The sequence below is a fragment of the Hyla sarda genome, chromosome 4 (assembly GCF_029499605.1).
Source record: "Hyla sarda isolate aHylSar1 chromosome 4, aHylSar1.hap1, whole genome shotgun sequence".
NCBI lineage: Eukaryota > Metazoa > Chordata > Amphibia > Anura > Hylidae > Hyla > Hyla sarda.
This window is the reverse complement of record NC_079192.1, coordinates 272281092-272298241: the sequence shown is the minus strand read 5'-3', so window position 1 is coordinate 272298241 and position 17150 is coordinate 272281092. Positions and strand designations below refer to the sequence as shown.

Sequence of the window (17150 nt, the reverse complement as noted above, 5' to 3'; positions counted from 1 at the left end):
TTAGTTCCAATACACACAAAGGGAATAAACATATGTATAGCAAAACATGTGTTACTGCAATCGTTTTTTGAGAAATACTTAATTTTCTTGAAAAATTTCAGTGGTGCCAACATTTACGGCCATTACTGTATGTGTGGGGGCAGCTCCACATCGCACTTCTGTACCCAGATATTTAAATTGTTTTGAAGAGCGTTATCCTTCCCAGGAGTTAGGCAGCAGTCCACACTGATCTAAACACAATATTCACAGAATAATTTTTTTTAATCCCTTCAGGGTGTATTCACATACAGTATCCTGCGCATATTCTATGCTGCAGATTTAAAGCTGTGTTCAGTCATTTAGTTTAAATTGAACGCTGCAGCATAAAATCTGCAGCTTCAAATCCTGCACATTAAATGTATTTGCCCATGTGAACATACCGTTAGGATTTGGTCCCTGAGGTCATAGCAAGTTTTTTGTTATTGCTGTGTTCTGAGACCCTTAGTTTTGTTTTTTGTTCCAACAACGTAGCCATGCTGGGTTTTGTGCAGGGATAGTTGTATATAATCCCACCATATTGGACATGTGACGTTTTCAGTGTTAAAGTTTTAGTTAATGTATTGAAGGGGTGGGAATTCAACATCGGACCATTAGTTTTTGTTGTTTGCTCGGGCAGTCACTCTGTGGTATAAATAATGTGTGAACATCATTGTGTGGTTTGGTACAATTACTTTTTTCACCCTTTTACAGATAATTTATCGAGAGTTGCACCTTTGTGGTTGTGAGGCCACATTGGAAAGCTTTTTTCAGTGTGAAGAGCTCATGGAAAGGATTCCAGTCTTACAGTTCAATGCATTGGTTATCTACAATGAACTAAAAAAGAAATGCATGGAGCAAGGAGACACCTATGTAGACATCCCTGAGCTTACTAAAGCAGTCACCAAGGACATGACAGCAGAAGCTGCATGGGAAGCCTTGGAATTCATGAAGGAACAAGAAATTGTGGTAAAGGAACAACAAAGAATTTTCCTGTATAGGTGGTACTGGTATGAAGTTAACATCGCAGAATATATTCACAAGATAGTGTTAAGAAAGCCTGGGAGTCTTGACATTAATGAACATGATATATTTGGAAAGAATCCGTCTCCACCAGAACAGCAAGAAAGCCCAGATGACCAGGATGGGTTACGTAGCCAGGGTGCTGCGCAGGATCTGCAAGAATCTGAATGTTTAACAATATTTGATGCGGACCAGAAGGAGGCAGTAAGAATGATCCTGGCAAACCCAGTGACGGTTATTAGTGGCAAGGGTGGGTGTGGGAAGACCACAGTCGTAAGCAGGGTCTTCAAGTCCATGATTAAGAAGGAGAATGATGAAGTTGAACAGGCCTGTAAAGCCCTTGAAGAGGACATTGATGCTTCAGAGGAATGGTTTTGTGATACTGTGACCTCCAGCACCGACCAGAATGGCAGCATACGTTTTTTACTTACTGCACCCACAGGAAAAGCTGCTTCTCTATTGAAGAAGAAAACTGGCCTTCCTGCTGCTACCTTGCATCAGGTATGATATTTCGATTTATCAAGTGTATTCATTTATAGATTACCGTCCTCAGCATGCAAATAGTGCCATTATTAGTCTAGAATGACATGCTGTATTCCCTGTTTATAAGTCCTATTTACATTACATTCTCTATGAATATAGGGGCTTATAGTTTCCAAACAATAAGTTTTTGCAACTCTCATGATCATCAGCCACTATTAAAGGGGTACTCCGGCGCTTAGACATCTTATCCCCTATCCAAAGGATAGGGGATAAGATGCCTGATCGTGGGAATTCCGCCGCTGGGGACTCCCGTGATCTTGCACGCAGCACTCCAGTTAAAATCAGTCCCCGGAGCGTGTTCGCTCCGGGTCTGATTACAGGCGACCACGGGGCAGGCGGCATGTGACGTCACGCCTCGGCCCCCGTGTGACGTCACGTTCCGCCCCTCAATGCAAGCCTACGGGAGGGGGCATGATAGCTGTCACGCCCCCTCCCATAGGCTTGAATTGGGGGGCAGAGCGTGACTTCACACGGGGGCGGAGGCGTGACGTCACACGCTGCCTGCCTCGTGGTTGCCGGTAATCAGACCTGGAGCGAACACGCTCCGGGGACTGATTTTAACTGGGGTACTGCGTGCAAGATCACGAGGGTCCCCAGCGGCGGGGTTCCCGCGATCAGGCATCTTATCCCCTATCCTTTGGATAGGGGATAAGATGTCTAAGCGCCGGAGTACCCCTTTAAGAGAGTGAAATATAATTTCACTGCAAGAGAAGGAGCTGACCAGAGACTGGATACAGCTGAGAGCTCAACTAGGTATTCTGTATATTGGTGTGCATGCTCCACATGTAACCAAGAGTCTTCTCTTTTATTAAAAACAGACAAATAATTGGTGAGGGAGTGAACCACCAGGCATATTAAAAAAACTTTCAAAATACTTTTTTTTTTTTTTAATTCTTAAAACTGGAATATACACTTTTTATATACCGTTACCCACTGATGACCATGTGTTCTAAGTCATTGTCACGGTCCCTAGTGGCTTCTGCTCGATAGATCTGAGATCCATCAATAAAGGCCAGCAGGGTGGGAAAGAAGCCACCAGGGCCCATCTAGCAGGATTGCAAAAGTTTTTGTTCTGTTTAGTTCTGCTCATTATGTGAAGATATCTACATGTAGACATAGGCATAAAGTCTACCCATACTTTCAGCAAACTTCTGACATGTCATAGAGACACATCAGAAGTTTGGATCAGTGAGGGGATCCAGGTGCTGAGACCCCCCATTGTTCGCTAGAATGAAGGGGCAGAAAAGCTTGACTGAGCGCTGTACCCCTTTCCTTCAGCGTCACTCTCCTCAATTTCAGGGGAACTGTACAAACTCAGACTGTGAAAGTCATCACATGCTGTGCAGGATATGCTAGATCAGGGGTGTCAAACTCAAATTCATCGGGGGCCGCATCAGCAGTTTGGTCACCCTCAAAGAGCCGGTTGTATCTGTAGGACCCCCCCCCCCCACATACCGTATATGCCTGCGTATAAGACGACTGGGTGTATAAGACGACCCCCAACTTTTACAGTTAAAATGTAGAGTTTGGGATATACTCGCCATATAAGGCTACCCCTCCTACCGCAATGTACAGTACCTTGTAGTTCCCCCCCCCCCACATTAGGTAGGCAGCATGTTCCCCCACATTAGGTTGGCAGTATAGTTCCCCCCACATTAGGTAGGCAGTATGTCCCCCCACATTAGGTAGGCAGCATGTCTCCCCACATTAGGTTGGCAGTATAGTTCCCCCCACATTAGGTTGGCAGTATAGTTCCCCCCACATTAGGTTGGCAGTATAGTTCCCCCCACATTAGGTTGGCAGTATAGTTCCCCCCACATTAGGTTGGCAGTATAGTTCCCCCCACATTAGGTTGGCAGTATAGTTCCCCCCACATTAGGTTGGCAGTATAGTTCCCCCCCCCCCACATTAGGTTGGCAGTATAGTCCCCCCCCCCCCCCCACATTAGGTTGGCAGTATAGTTCCCCCCCCCCACATTAGGTTGGCAGTATAGTTCCCCCCCCCCCCCCCACATTAGGTTGGCAGTATAGTTCCCCCCCCCCCCCACATTAGGTTGGCAGTATAGTTCCCCCCCCCCCCATTAGGTTGGCAGTATAGTTCCCCCCCCCCCCCCACATTAGGTTGGCAGTATAGTTCTCCCCCCCCCCCCCCCCCACATTAGGTTGTCAGTATAGTTCCCCCCCCCCCCCCACATTAGGTTGGCAGTATAGTTTCCCCCCCCCCCCCCACATTAGGTTGGCAGTATAGTTCCCCCCCCCCCCCCCACATTAGGTTGGCAGTATAGTTCCCCCCCCCCCCCCACATTAGGTTGGCAGTATAGTTCCCCCCCCCCCCCCACATTAGGTTGGCAGTATAGTCCCCCCCCCCCCCCCACATTAGGTTGGCAGTATAGTTCCCCCCCCCCCCACATTAGGTTGGCAGTATAGTTCCCTCCCCCCACATTAGGTTGGCAGTATAGTTTCCCCCCCCCCCCACATTAGGTTGGCAGTATAGTTCCCCCCACATTAGGTTGGCAGTATAGTTCCCCCCACATTAGATTGGCAGTATAGTTCCCCCCACATTAGGTTGGCAGTATAGTTCCCCCCCCCACATTAGGTTGGCAGTATAGTTCCCCCCCCCCCACATTAGGTTGGCAGTATAGTTCCCCCCCCCCACATTAGGTTGTCAGTATAGTTCCCCCCCCCCCCACATTAGGTTGGCAGTATAGTTCCCCCCCCCCCCCCCACATTAGGTTGGCAGTATAGTTCCCCCCCCCCCCCCCCACATTGGGTTGGCAGTATAGTTCCCCCCCCCCCCCCCACATTAGGTTGGCAGTATAGTTCCCCCCCCCCCACATTAGGTTGGCAGTATAGTTCCCCCCCCCCCCACATTAGGTTGGCAGTATAGTTCCCTCCCCCCACATTAGGTTGGCAGTATAGTTTCCCCCCCCCCACATTAGGTTGGCAGTATAGTTCCCCCCACATTAGGTTGGCAGTATAGTTCCCCCCACATTAGGTTGGCAGTATAGTTCCCCCCACATTAGGTTGGCAGTATAGTTCCCCCCACCCCCACATTAGGTTGGCAGTATAGTTCCCCCCCCCACCCACATTAGGTTGGCAGTATAGTTCCCCCCCCCCCCCCCACATTAGGTTGGCAGTATAGTTCCCCCCCCCCCCCCCCACATTAGGTTGGCAGTATAGTTCCCCCCCCCCCCCCCCACATTAGGTTGGCAGTATAGTTCCCCCCCCCCCCACATTAGGTAGGTAGTATAGTTCCCCCCACATTAGGTTGGCAGCGCCCCCCCCTCCCCACAGACATACAGCCTCCAGCCATATACAGTGTATGGCTGGAGGCTGTAGGTCTGTGTGCTGCCCCCACTGTGATCCGGTCACCGCTCCTCCGGCCCGGGGTCACATCTACTGCTATGGCCTATGGACCATAGCAGTAGGTGCCAGGACCGGTCGAACGGTGACCGGAACGCTGAAGAAAACGCGCCGCCAGTCTCTTACCAGGGCCTGCGCGCGTCCTCCTGCGGTGATCCTGCCGTCCTCCTGTTCCTCCCGCGTCTCTATGGTTGTACGCACGGGACGTCACTGATGTACAACCATAGAGGCGGAGGATCAGGAGGACTGAAGGAAGGATCGCCGCGCATGCGCTGAAGAGGCGGCTCTTTTTTTTTTTTTTAGTGAGATTAAAGGTGAAGGCTGGCGCGGGCCACATGACGAGGTCGGCCCGCGGGCCGGGTGTTTGACACCCCTGTGCTAGGTAGTCGTCAACTAGTTATACTCTTTAGGTCAAAAGCCAGTTTCACAGAGAATGCATTATATTTTACTCTTAAACAGATAAAGTAATAAAACGTTTATCTTCTCTTAGGTGACTTGCAGCTATTCTGCCTGGCAGAAGCAAAACGCAGGCACACCATGGAAATTTTCTAAAGTGGAGGCCCTGGTGGTGGATGAAGCCAGCTTGGTTTCTGTCCGTATGTTTAGTGCTGTGCTGAAACTGTTATATTGCCATGCAAAGCTGGAAAAACTTGTAATCCTTGGTATGTGAGATGCCTGATTTACTGTAAAACTAGCAAAACATGGAGCTTTAAAGGGGTACTCCGCTGTTCAGTGTTTGGAACAAACTGTTCCGAACACTGGAGCCGGGAGCTGCTGTCACGCTCCCTCCCATAGACTTGCATTGAGGGGGGCGGGGCTATGATGTCACGAGCTCCTGGCTCCAGCATTAGGAACAGTTTGTTCCAAACGCTGAGCAGCGGAGTACCCCTTTAAGTTCTGTTCTACCCAGTAGAGGTAGATATATATATATTTTTAAACATTATTATGGGAGGCAGCCATCTTGCAAAAACAAATTTGTTTCTGGTGTCCTTCGACAGCTCTTTGGTCTTTGCCATAGTGGAGTTTGGAGTGTGACTGTTTAAGGTTGTGGACAGGTGTCTTTTATACTGCTAACAAGTTCAAACAGGTGCCAGTAATACAGGTAACGAGTGGAGGACAGAGGAGACTCTTAAAGAAGTTGTTACAGGTCTGTGAGAGCCAGAAATCTTCCTTGTTTGTAGGTGACCAAATACTTATTTTCCACCATAATTTGCAAATAAATTCTTTAAAAATCAGACAATGCGATTTTATGGATTTTTTTCCCATTATGTCTCTCATAGTTGAGGTATACCTATGATGAAAATTACAGACCTCCCTCATCTTTTTAAGTTGGAGAACTTGCACAATTGGTGACTGACTAAATACTTTTTTGCCCCACTGTGGATTTATAAATTAAACAATCATTAGAAAATAAAACAAAAACAGCTTTTTTTTGGGGGGGTACAGTTTTTAAGGGTCTTTTTTTCTCCAGGCCGTTCCATCTCTAGCTGTAAATGGCTCCATCCCATCTTATCTATTCACTGGTGTCACCTTTTTGTAATCCTGCCTGTGGTGAAAAGAAGACTGCTGAAAATGTTTCTATACAGAACAGGACTGCGATCATTTACTAGATACATTTTCTGTATAAATTGTGATGATAATAGTATGGGAAAATACATTTCACTTTATTAACATAAATGGAACACAATAGAAATTTTTTAATGAAAAAACAAAAAAAAACAAAAAAAAGAATTAGTAAAAAATGAGGACCTAATGGTTAGTTTTTATTTGGCTTCGTGGACAGAGTGAATGAGAGAATATTTTTTCTTTTGTAATATACATAGTAAAATTGAAAAAAAAAATTACCTAAATTATGTTTAACCGAGTTTTTGCTGATAGGCAATCCCCTGGATTGGCCATTAATAACTGACTAACACCCGATTCCAGAGCTGCAGTGGCCACATATAAAGAGGTCCCCAGCATGTGAAAGCATATTCTTTCGCAACCTTATTATAGGGCACACAGAATCAGAAATATTTTTTTTTTACCTTGGTATAATATTGCACACAGATAGAAATGTCATATTGCAGCAAGCCTTGGCATGCAGGTATGTCTCAGGCAGATAAATGAGGTTGCTCTCAGAGGCTACTTTTGGGTAGTGAGAGATAGTTGACTGTGAGACACATCTTCATGACGCACTTAGACATTTTGCCCAGGTGAAAGACTTTGAGAGGGGGTGCATCATTGGACTGAGAAACCCGAATGGTTGTTTTGAAGAATTGCCCGGCATTTAGTTTTTTTTGACCAAGCTGTTAGGATGTATTGGGGCCGTGGCTACGTAACATGGCGAACAGGCTTCGGGCAGCCCAGACAGACCACCTGTATAGAGGATTGTTTGATCTGCCGACAAGCACAAGCACCTTCATCATACTACCTGTGTCTGCCCTGACCATTTCTAGGCCCTTAAAATAAGTAACTTTGTTGTGACGGTGCCCATTATGTGTCCTGCCATTGTCAGCCACCTTTTACATTTGTTAGCAGTGGTGTCATGAACAAGGCACCTACACAGCTGTGGACTGGAACCATATCGTCTTTAGTGATGAATCCAGGTTCTGTTTGGTATCTTACAATGGTTTGATTCAAGTATGGAGGACTCGTAGTGAGCAGTACAATGCTCACCCACTAACAGTAAGGGACTCCCAGATTGCAACACTTCCTTGGCCTGCTTGATCGCCAGATTTATCTTCAGCAACGGAACACAACGGACACTTCTGGGTCCTGACAGACCACATTTACTTGAATGGAGTCTGTCAGGGCTCCAGTAGTTTAGTGGAGAAAAAAAAAATAGTGCATGTATATTTTCTCTGCTTAGTTCTGACAGAATTGCTGTCAGAACTCAGAATAGAGGAGTCCAATGGAAATGTGATCGATGCCGAATCGTAACCCCTTAAGGACCCATTTTCACCTGAAGGACTCGGCCCTTTTTTTGCAATTCTGACCGCTGTCACTTTATGCATTAATAACTCTTAGATGCTTTTACCTTTTATTCTGATTCTGAGAGAGTTTTTTTTGCGTGACATATTCTACTTTAACATAGTGGTAAATTTTTGGCGTTACTTGCATCCTAAAATATTTAGCATTTTTCTAACTTTGAAACTTTCTGCTTGTGAGGAAAATGGACATTCCAAATACATTATATGTTGATTAAAATATACAATATGTCTACTTTATGTTGGCATCATAAAGTTGACACGTTTTTACTTTTTGGAGACATTAGGCTAAGTTTGTACTTGGTTTTTTATTTATTTTATTTTTTTGTGTGTTTTTCCCAGAAAAATGCCAAAACAGCTCCAATGGCGTTTTTTCATTGAAAAAACGCTGTGGCCAGATGTTAGCTGTAAATAAATGAGAAATTATTTTTCCACTTTGCGTTTTAAAGTTTGGTGGTGTTTTTTTTATTTTATTTATTTATTTATTTATTTATTTTTTTAAAATCCTTTTGGTCTATTCTCATTACTGGCCGGCCCAGAGTATAGTGCAGAGATGCACGCTACATTTTAATTATTGTAAACTACATTTTTAGTGCCGTGCCCGCCCACATAAATTGATCCGTTTAAAAATGTATAAAAAATATGAATTTCGTTAAATACATCTTCATTACATTTTGAAGAAACGCCAACAAAGGGGCCAAAAATGCAATTTCCACACAAATGAAAAAACGCCAAATGCAGGAAATTGCACTGGCATTTTTTCTTGCATTTTTTTCACACACAAAAAAAACGCAGAACAAAAAAACAAGTAGAAACATAGCCTTAGAGGGCTTCAAAGTATAGCAGCAATTTTCAAATTTTTTTGCCAAAAATTCAAAATCTGAATTTTTTTAGGGACCAGTTAAGTTTGAAGTGATTTGAGGGGCCTTTCTGTGAGAAATACCCCATAAATCGCCCATTATGCGAGTGCGTAGGATCTACAGACCTAGCTGCAACATCTGTGGGCAACTTTGCCATAGGATGCCATACATAAACTGTATGCTGCCTTGCCCACCCGTGTCTCCTCTTGTATCCAGCCTAGAGGTGACCCATCAGGGTACTAGAGCCTTCTCTTAATTGTACCGTTTTCTCCAATAAATGTATCCTATCACTGTCATATAGTAATGACTTACATATATCATCACACGTAGAAAGTTTTTTTTTTTTTTTTTTTTTTTTTCCCCAACTCCTCCATGATTAATTATTTGGTCAAGAAATGTATTTTGTTAGTTTATTTTTTATTTCTTTTAAGCAATGTAATGTAAGCTGAGCAAAGAATTGTAAAACCTTGTGTTTTGTTTCCTCTAGGGGATGTACGCCAGTTACCAAGTATAGAGCCAGGGAATACGCTGGCAGATGTATTTGCTGCTCTGAAAACACTGAATTGGGCAATTGAGCTGAAGACCAATCACAGGGCAGAGTCACAGCTTATTGTAGATAATGCCACAAGGTAAGTGGCACTAGAGAAGTGATATACAGAATATAGCATTTTTTTATTTGGTTGTCATTTCTATTTTACAAATGTATTTTTGTTTCTCTATATTGCAGAATCTCTCATCAGTACTGTGTGGAATTTGATGCCTGTGTGCACTTTGATGGACACTCAAGCTCTGAAATGCCCAGTGTGGACAACAAATTCATTCTGGTTCACCTGGCAGATGATGTTGGTAAGATTCACTTACAAAACATATAACCACAGAGACAGTCATTATGCAAAAGAAGTGTACAACCTTTATTAGAGTAATTATTAAAAACACATAAAATGGAACAGGTACAAACAGATAAAAATAGGCGGCTCAAAAAAGTGGTATGAAGCTAAATAGCAGTATTGATAACAATTGATTGGGCAAATGCCTAAATGGATATATATAAGAAGCCTGCTGTAAAGTCATATAAAAATGACCAATATATGAACAGCTCTACCCACAGAGCTGTGCACCAGTATAATTATAAGCTAATCATACAACTAGGGTTACCCATATAAAAATGCAAATCCACATAACAGATGAGGTGCAGTGTCACCAATACAATAAATGGGGTACTACCTTGTAGTGCACATAACTGCTGCCAATGTATTGGCAGGTATCTGCCACCACAAACAATAGCCCACAATACAGATAGGTATAACACCGCACACCATCCACGTGGAAAAACAGGACAACCCTTACTACTGAGACCGCCACCCCAACGCCGTTTCGCATAGATTCACTTACACACACATGTTTAGGGACACTGTGGAGTGTGATTCTGGGCTTGAATAATTTACTTGATGTATATACATCAGAGTGGTTTGCATGCTTATATTCTTCTGCTGGTCATGATTAAAGGGAGGGTATCGCCTAAGGGTGTGTTCACACTATGCAATTTCCGCAGAATTCCATTTGGTGAACTTTTACAGCAGTATAAATGGGTTTCCGTGAGACCCCCGTTCACACTGAGCAATTTCAGTGGCGGACAGTTCAGCCGCTGAAATAGTTCCGCACAGAGAATGAACATGTTCATTCTTTGTTCGGATATTCCGCGAGCACTGCATAGCCGTCAGTGGTGACAGCGCAGTACCATGAGGTCCCACCACTGACGGCGGCTGCCAGGCTGAATTCCACGAGCGGAGATTCAGCGTGCATTCCGCAGTGTGAACGCACCCTAAAAATAGATTATATAACAATATATTTTTTTTTTTTACTGATTAAGTATGTATCCGTAAAAAGTATCAGTATTCTACGCTAAAAAATTTGAAGCTACAGATTTTATGCTGCAGAATTCAATGTGAACTGAACACTGCTTCAAATCCTTCTCATCAAGTATGCACAGGCTACTATACCTGTAAATAGAGCCTAAAGCAGTGGTCTCAAACTACGGCACTCCAGATGTTGCAAAACTTCAACTTCCAGCATGCCCGGACAGCAAGCCCCATGGACATTGGTAAAATAAACACAGTAGCTGTCCTATTGATACGAAACATTGCTGGGCATGCTCTGTGACCTGTGAAGAGATCATTGTCCAGTGAAGGGGGAGGCTGAGTTGTAAGCTTCATCCATTGTCTTCTGTAACTTCTGATTTCACCTTTCACTGTAGAGATCACTTTCCAGCAGCCTTCTTCTTATCAAGACAGAACAGAAAGTCTCTGCTTAGTTTTAGGCTTAGTAGTGAGAATGGGAAGGATTTCAGGATTATTTCTAAAATATAGATAGTAAAATAAAAAAAAATAAAAAAAAACACCAAAACTTTATTTAAACAATAGGCCATTTGCTGATACCACATTTCTTTTAGGAGAACATAAAAATTGTCACCCATACTGCCGGCAGTAAAAAAATAAAGATGTACATACCTTCCTCCGCTCCCCCGTGGCCTCCGGTAACCGTCTCCGGTCTCCGCCGCGATCCACTTCCTGGTTGCCGGTGGTCGGATGAATCATACTGCGCTCAGCCAATCACCAGCCGCAGCGAAGTCTGACTCGGCCGGCGATAGGCTGAGCGGCAGTGTGAAAACACTTCAGAACACAAAATTCTTCACTACACCGCCACCTGCTGCCGGGGCCGAAAACATCACACTGCCGCTCAGCCTATCACCGGCCCAGTCGGACTGCAGTATGATTCATCCGAACACCGGCAACCAGGAAGTGGATCGCGGCGGAGACCGGAGACAGTTACCGGAGGCCCCGGGGGAGGGGAGGAAAGTATGTACATCTTTATTTTTTTACTGCCGGCACTTTGGGGGACAATTTTATGTTCTGGAGTTCTCCTTTAAGGATACTGGTGCCAGGTCAATCAGGTAAAAGTTATGCACACGGTTTACACATCTGTAAAGCAGACTCTGTATGTTATCTGGACTTTATCTTCTGTGACAGATACTAGTCCACTTTGCCTCTCTGGCATCTACGGGTCATCCTGCAATAGTCTCCTAGGATCTCCTAGGAGAAATGCTGAAACCACTGGGCACAGAAAGGGAAGCATTACTGGTACTGGGAGTGAGGCCGGTCCTGGTGATCTTCATACACATGCAGGGGTTATTTGCTGCTTACAGTTGGAGCTTAGTTGAGGACTAGCTTCTTATGTTGTCTTCTACTGACCAATCACAAGATATTTTCTGAATATTGGCTGCCTTGTCGGTTTCTAAATCTTTTTTTTTTTTTTTGTATACAGATCTGAGCACTGCTATATCAGCACTACTGAAGAATGGGCCAGGATTAGAAGATGATAAACGTTCACAGTTTATTGCATTTAGGAGGTAACAAGAGGCCTAATAAGATTTCATGTGTCACTTACAATTTAGCGGGTAAAATGAGTATTAAAATATGTTACAATTTTTTTCACAATTTTTTTTTCCCACAATTTTTTAATAAACCCAAGTAATCCATAGAAAGAAACCAAAACAAATCAGCTCAGAAATTAGGTTATGTGTAATAATGTAAAATGACACAGGAAAAAAGTATTGAACACACTTACTGATATTTATTCAATACTTTTATTTATTTGTATGTATTATTCAAGCCTTTGTTTAATAGCAGCTTCAAGATGCCTCCTGTATAAAGAAACTAGTTGCATGCATTGTTCTGGTGGGATTATGGCCCATTCTTCCAAACAGTCTTCAAATCTTGAAGGTTCTGTGGGCCTGTTCTATGAATGCTGAACCTTTTAGTTCTTTCCATAGATATTTTATGCGATTTAAGTCAGGTGATTGTCTGGGCCACTCTAACAACTTTTTTTTAAAAATTTTTTTATACCATTTGAGAGTTTCCTTGGCTGTGTGTTTGGGATAATTGTCTTGCTGAAATGTTAATCCTTATTTCTTCTTCATCATCCTGGTAGATGACAACAGATTTTGTTCAAGCTGCCAGTATCATTTGCCCCCACATGATGACAATCCCACCTCCAAACTTCACTGTTAGTATGGTGTTTATAGGGTGATGTGCGGTGCCATTTCTCCTCCAAACATAGTGTGCACTATGGTATTAAAACAGTTAAATTTTGCTCTCATCTAACCATACAAAATTCTCCCAGAATCTCAGTGGCTTTTCCAAATGTTGTGCAGAAAACTATTAACTACCGGTAGCATCAATGTGCATTTTATTCAGCTATGGAGAGCGTGCATACAGGCCATGGCGCCGGAGTGCATTACATACTTTTTTTCTTTGAGACAGCAGTGCCTGCTAATTCCAGGTCTTTTTGAAGTGGTCCTTGGCAATGGGACCTTGTAGGCCACCAGTTGGGATTGAATCCGCTGATATTAATTTGCACTGAAAAGGGATTTTTAACCCCTTTAAAGACACAGCCTGTTTTGACTTTTTGCAAATCTGACCTGTGTCACTTTAGCATTAATAACTCTGGGAAGCTTTGACTCCTCATACTGATTCTGAGAGTTTTTTTTCGTGACATATTCTACTTAACCTCTTAAGGACCAAGGACATCCGGGGACGTCCTTGTACCCTGTGCCTTAAGGACCAAGGACTTCTCCGGACATCCTGGTATTTCTCCGGTCTCTGCCGCCCGCCGGGCAGAGATCGGAACGGCATTCCTGCTGAAATCCTTCAGCAGGCATGCCGTGCAAATGCCGAGGGGGGTCATCAGACCCCCCCATGTCGGTGATCGGCGCAAATCGCAAGTGAATTTACACTTTCGATTTGCGCCGATTCCGGGTCATACGGGTCTATGGTGACCCGGAATAGAAGGGGATTCGCGGTTGTCCATGACACCCAGGATCCCCCTGTAGAGATAGGAGTGAGGTGGCAGGGGTGCCACCCCTCCTATCCCTGCTATTGGTGGTCTAGACGCGACCACCAATAGCAGTTCGGGGGCGGGGGGCTTTACTTTCGGTTTCCCCGTTCTGCCCACCCACAATAGGCGGGGCAGGACAGGGAAACCGACAGGCACCGGGCGCCGAAGTCCACTCGCCCATCGGCGACGGCAGCGGGTGACGATCGATGGCGGCAGCTGGCGACGATCGGCAGAAGAAGAGGACGGCGACGCAGCTCCCATGATCCTACAGAAGCCGGTGAGTTACTTAGCAACATCTGGAGGGCTACAGTCTGAGACCACTATAGTGGTTTCTAAACTGTAACCCTCCAGATGTTGCAAAACTACAACTCCCAGCATGCCCAGAGAGCTTTTAAGGCATTCTGGGATTTGCAGTTTTGCAACAGCTGGAGGTCTACAGTTTGAGACCACTGCACAGTGATCACTATACTGTGCACTCCCAGATCTTGCAAAACTACAACTGATAGCATGCCCACACAGCAGTTTGCTGTCCAGGCATGCTGGGGTTTGTAGTTTTGCAACATCTGGAGGTCCACAGTTTGGAGACCACTGTGCAGTGGTCTCTAAACTATAGCTCTCCAGATGTTGCAAAACTGCAGATCCCAGCATGCCCAAACAGCTGTCTCTGCATGCTGGGAGTTGTAGTTGCGTACCTCCAGCTGTTGCATAACTACATCTCCCAGCATGCCTTTCGGCGATCAGTACATGCTGGGAGTTGAAGTTATGCAACAGCTGGAGGCACACTGGTTGGAAAAAACTGAGTTAGGTAACTGAAGGTTTTCCAACCAGTGTGCCTCCAGCTGTTGCAAAAGTACAACTCCCAGCATGCACGGTCTGTCAGTACATGCTGGGAGTTGTAGTTTTGAAACAGCTGGAGGTTCCCCCCCCATGTGAATGTACAGGTTACATTCACACAGGCAGTTTTACAGTTAGTTTTCTGCTTCAAGTTTGGGCTGCGGCAAATTTGTCGCCGCAGCACAAACTCCTAGCGGTAAACTCACTGTAAACGCCCGCCAGTGTGTACCCTAAAAACACTACACTACACTAACACATAATAAAGAGTAAAACCCTACATATACACCCCTTACTTCCCCCCCCCCCCCCCCCCCAATAAAAATGAAAAACGTATCGTACGGCAGTGTTTCCAAAACTGTGCCTCCAGCTGTTGCAAAACAACTCCCAGCATTTCCGGACAGCCACTGACTGTCCAGGCATGCTGGGAGTTTAGCAACAGCTGGAGGCACCCTGTTTGGGAATCACTGGCGTAAAATCCCCCTATGTCCACCCCTATGCAATCCCTATGAAGTCCTCAAATGCGCATGGCGCTCTCTCACTTCAGAGCCCTGTCGTATTTCAAGGAAACAGTTTAGGGCCACATATGGGGTATTTTCGTACTCGGGAGAAATTGCACTACAAATTTGGGGGGCTTTTTATCCTTTTATCCCGTTATGAAAAGGAAAAGTTGGGGTCTATACCAGCCTGTTAGTGTAAAAAATAAAATAAAAATTTATACCAACATGCTGGTGTTGCCCCATACTTTTTATTTTCACAAGCGGTAAAAGCAAAAAAAAAAAAAAGACCTCCAAATTTGTAATGCAATTTCTCCTGAGTACGGAAATAACCCAGATGTGTGCGTAAAATGTTCTACTGACTCACAACAAGGCTCAGGAGTGAGGGTGCACTATGTACATTTGAGGTCTAAATAGGTGATTTTCACAGGGGTGGCTGATTTTACAGCGGTTCTGACATAAACACAAAAAAAAATACCCACATGTGACCCCATTTTGGAAACTACACCCCTCACGGAATGTAACAAGGGGGATAGTGAGCCTTAACTCCTCACAGGTGTTTGACAAATTTTCATTAAAGTTGAATGGGAAAATGAGAAGAAAAAAATTTTTTCACTAAAATGCTGGTGTTACCCTAAATTTTTCATTTTCACAAGGGAAAATAGGAAAAAAGCCTATTTGTAACCCCATTTCTATTGAGTAAGAACATACCCCATATGTGGATGTAAAGTTCTCTGCTGGCGCACTACAATGCTCAGAAGAGAAGGAAGTGCCATTGGGATTTTGAAGAGAAAATTTGTCCGGAATTGAAGGCCACTTGTGTTTACAAAGCCCCCATTGTGCCAGAACAATGAACCCCCCTCCCCCCACATGTGACCCCATTTTGGAAACTACACCCCTCATGTAATGTAATAAGGGGTACAGTGAGCATTTACTCCCCACAGGTGTCTGACAGATTTTTTTGAACAGTGATCCGTGAAAATGAAAAATTAAAATTTTTCATTTTCACAGCCCACTGTTCCAAAGATCTGTCAAACGCCATTGGGGTGTAAATGCTCACTGCACCACTTATTAAATTCTGTGAGGGGTGTAGTTTCCAAAATAGGGTCACATGTGGGGGGGGTCCACTGTTCTGGCACCACGGGGGGCTTTGTAAATGCACATGGCCCCTGACTACCATTCCAAACTAATTCTCTTTCCAAAAGCTCAATGGCGCTCCTCCTCTTCTGAGCATTGTAGTTCGCCCGTAGTGCACTTAAGGTCAACTTATGGGGTACCTCCATACTCAGAAGAGATGGGGTTACAAATTTGGGGGGGTATTTTCTGCTATTAACCCTTGCAAAAATGTGAAATTTGGGGGGGAAACACATTTTAGTGAGACATTTTTTTTTTTTTTTACATATGCAAAAGTCGTGAAACCCCTGTGGGGTATTAAGGCTCACTTTATTTCTTGTTACGTTCCTCAAGGGGTCTAGTAGTTTCAAAAACGGTATGGCATGTGTTGTTTTTTTTTTTTTTTTTTTTTTTGCTGTTCTGGCACCATAGGGGCTTCCTAAATGCAACATGCCCCACAAAAACCATTTCTGAAAAACGTACTCTCCAAAATCCCCTTGTCGCTCCTTCGCTTCTGAGCCCTCTACTGCACCCGCCGAACAATTTACATATGAGGTATGTCCTTACTCGAGAGAAATTGGACTACAAATATAAGTATACATTTTCTCCTTTTACCCCTTGTAAAAATTCAAAAATTGGGTTTACAAGAACATGCGAGTGTAAAAAATGAAGATTCTGAATTTTCTCCTTCACTTTGCTGCTATTCCTGTGAAACACCTAAAGGGTTAAAATGCTGACTGAATGTAATTTTGAATACTTTGGGGGGTGCAGTTTTTATAATGGGGTCATTTGTCGGGTATTTCTTATATGAAGACCCTTCAAATCCACTTCAAACCTGAACTGGTCCCTGAAAAATAGTGAGTGTGAACATTTTGTGAAAAATTGGAAAATTGCCCTCTGATGTCTTCCAAAAGTAAAAACACTTAAATGTTATGATTCAAACATAAAGTAGACATATTGGAAATGTGAATACATTTTTTTTTATTTCGAATATTCATTTTCCTTACAAGCAGAGAGCTTCAAAGTTAGAAGAATGCAAAATTT

General features: G+C 44.0%; 1 protein-coding gene across 1 annotated transcript in view; it reads left to right on the top strand.

Moving 5' to 3' along the window:
- The window catches only part of HELB (DNA helicase B), a 63408-nt gene that overhangs the window by 16664 nt on the left and 29594 nt on the right, over positions 1–17150 (top strand). The window contains exons 4-8 of the mRNA XM_056574228.1: positions 730–1539; positions 5434–5605; positions 9260–9401; positions 9500–9618; positions 12094–12178. Of these exons, the coding sequence (XP_056430203.1) occupies positions 730–1539; positions 5434–5605; positions 9260–9401; positions 9500–9618; positions 12094–12178 (1328 nt within the window). The remainder of the gene's footprint in view (positions 1–729; positions 1540–5433; positions 5606–9259; positions 9402–9499; positions 9619–12093; positions 12179–17150) is intronic.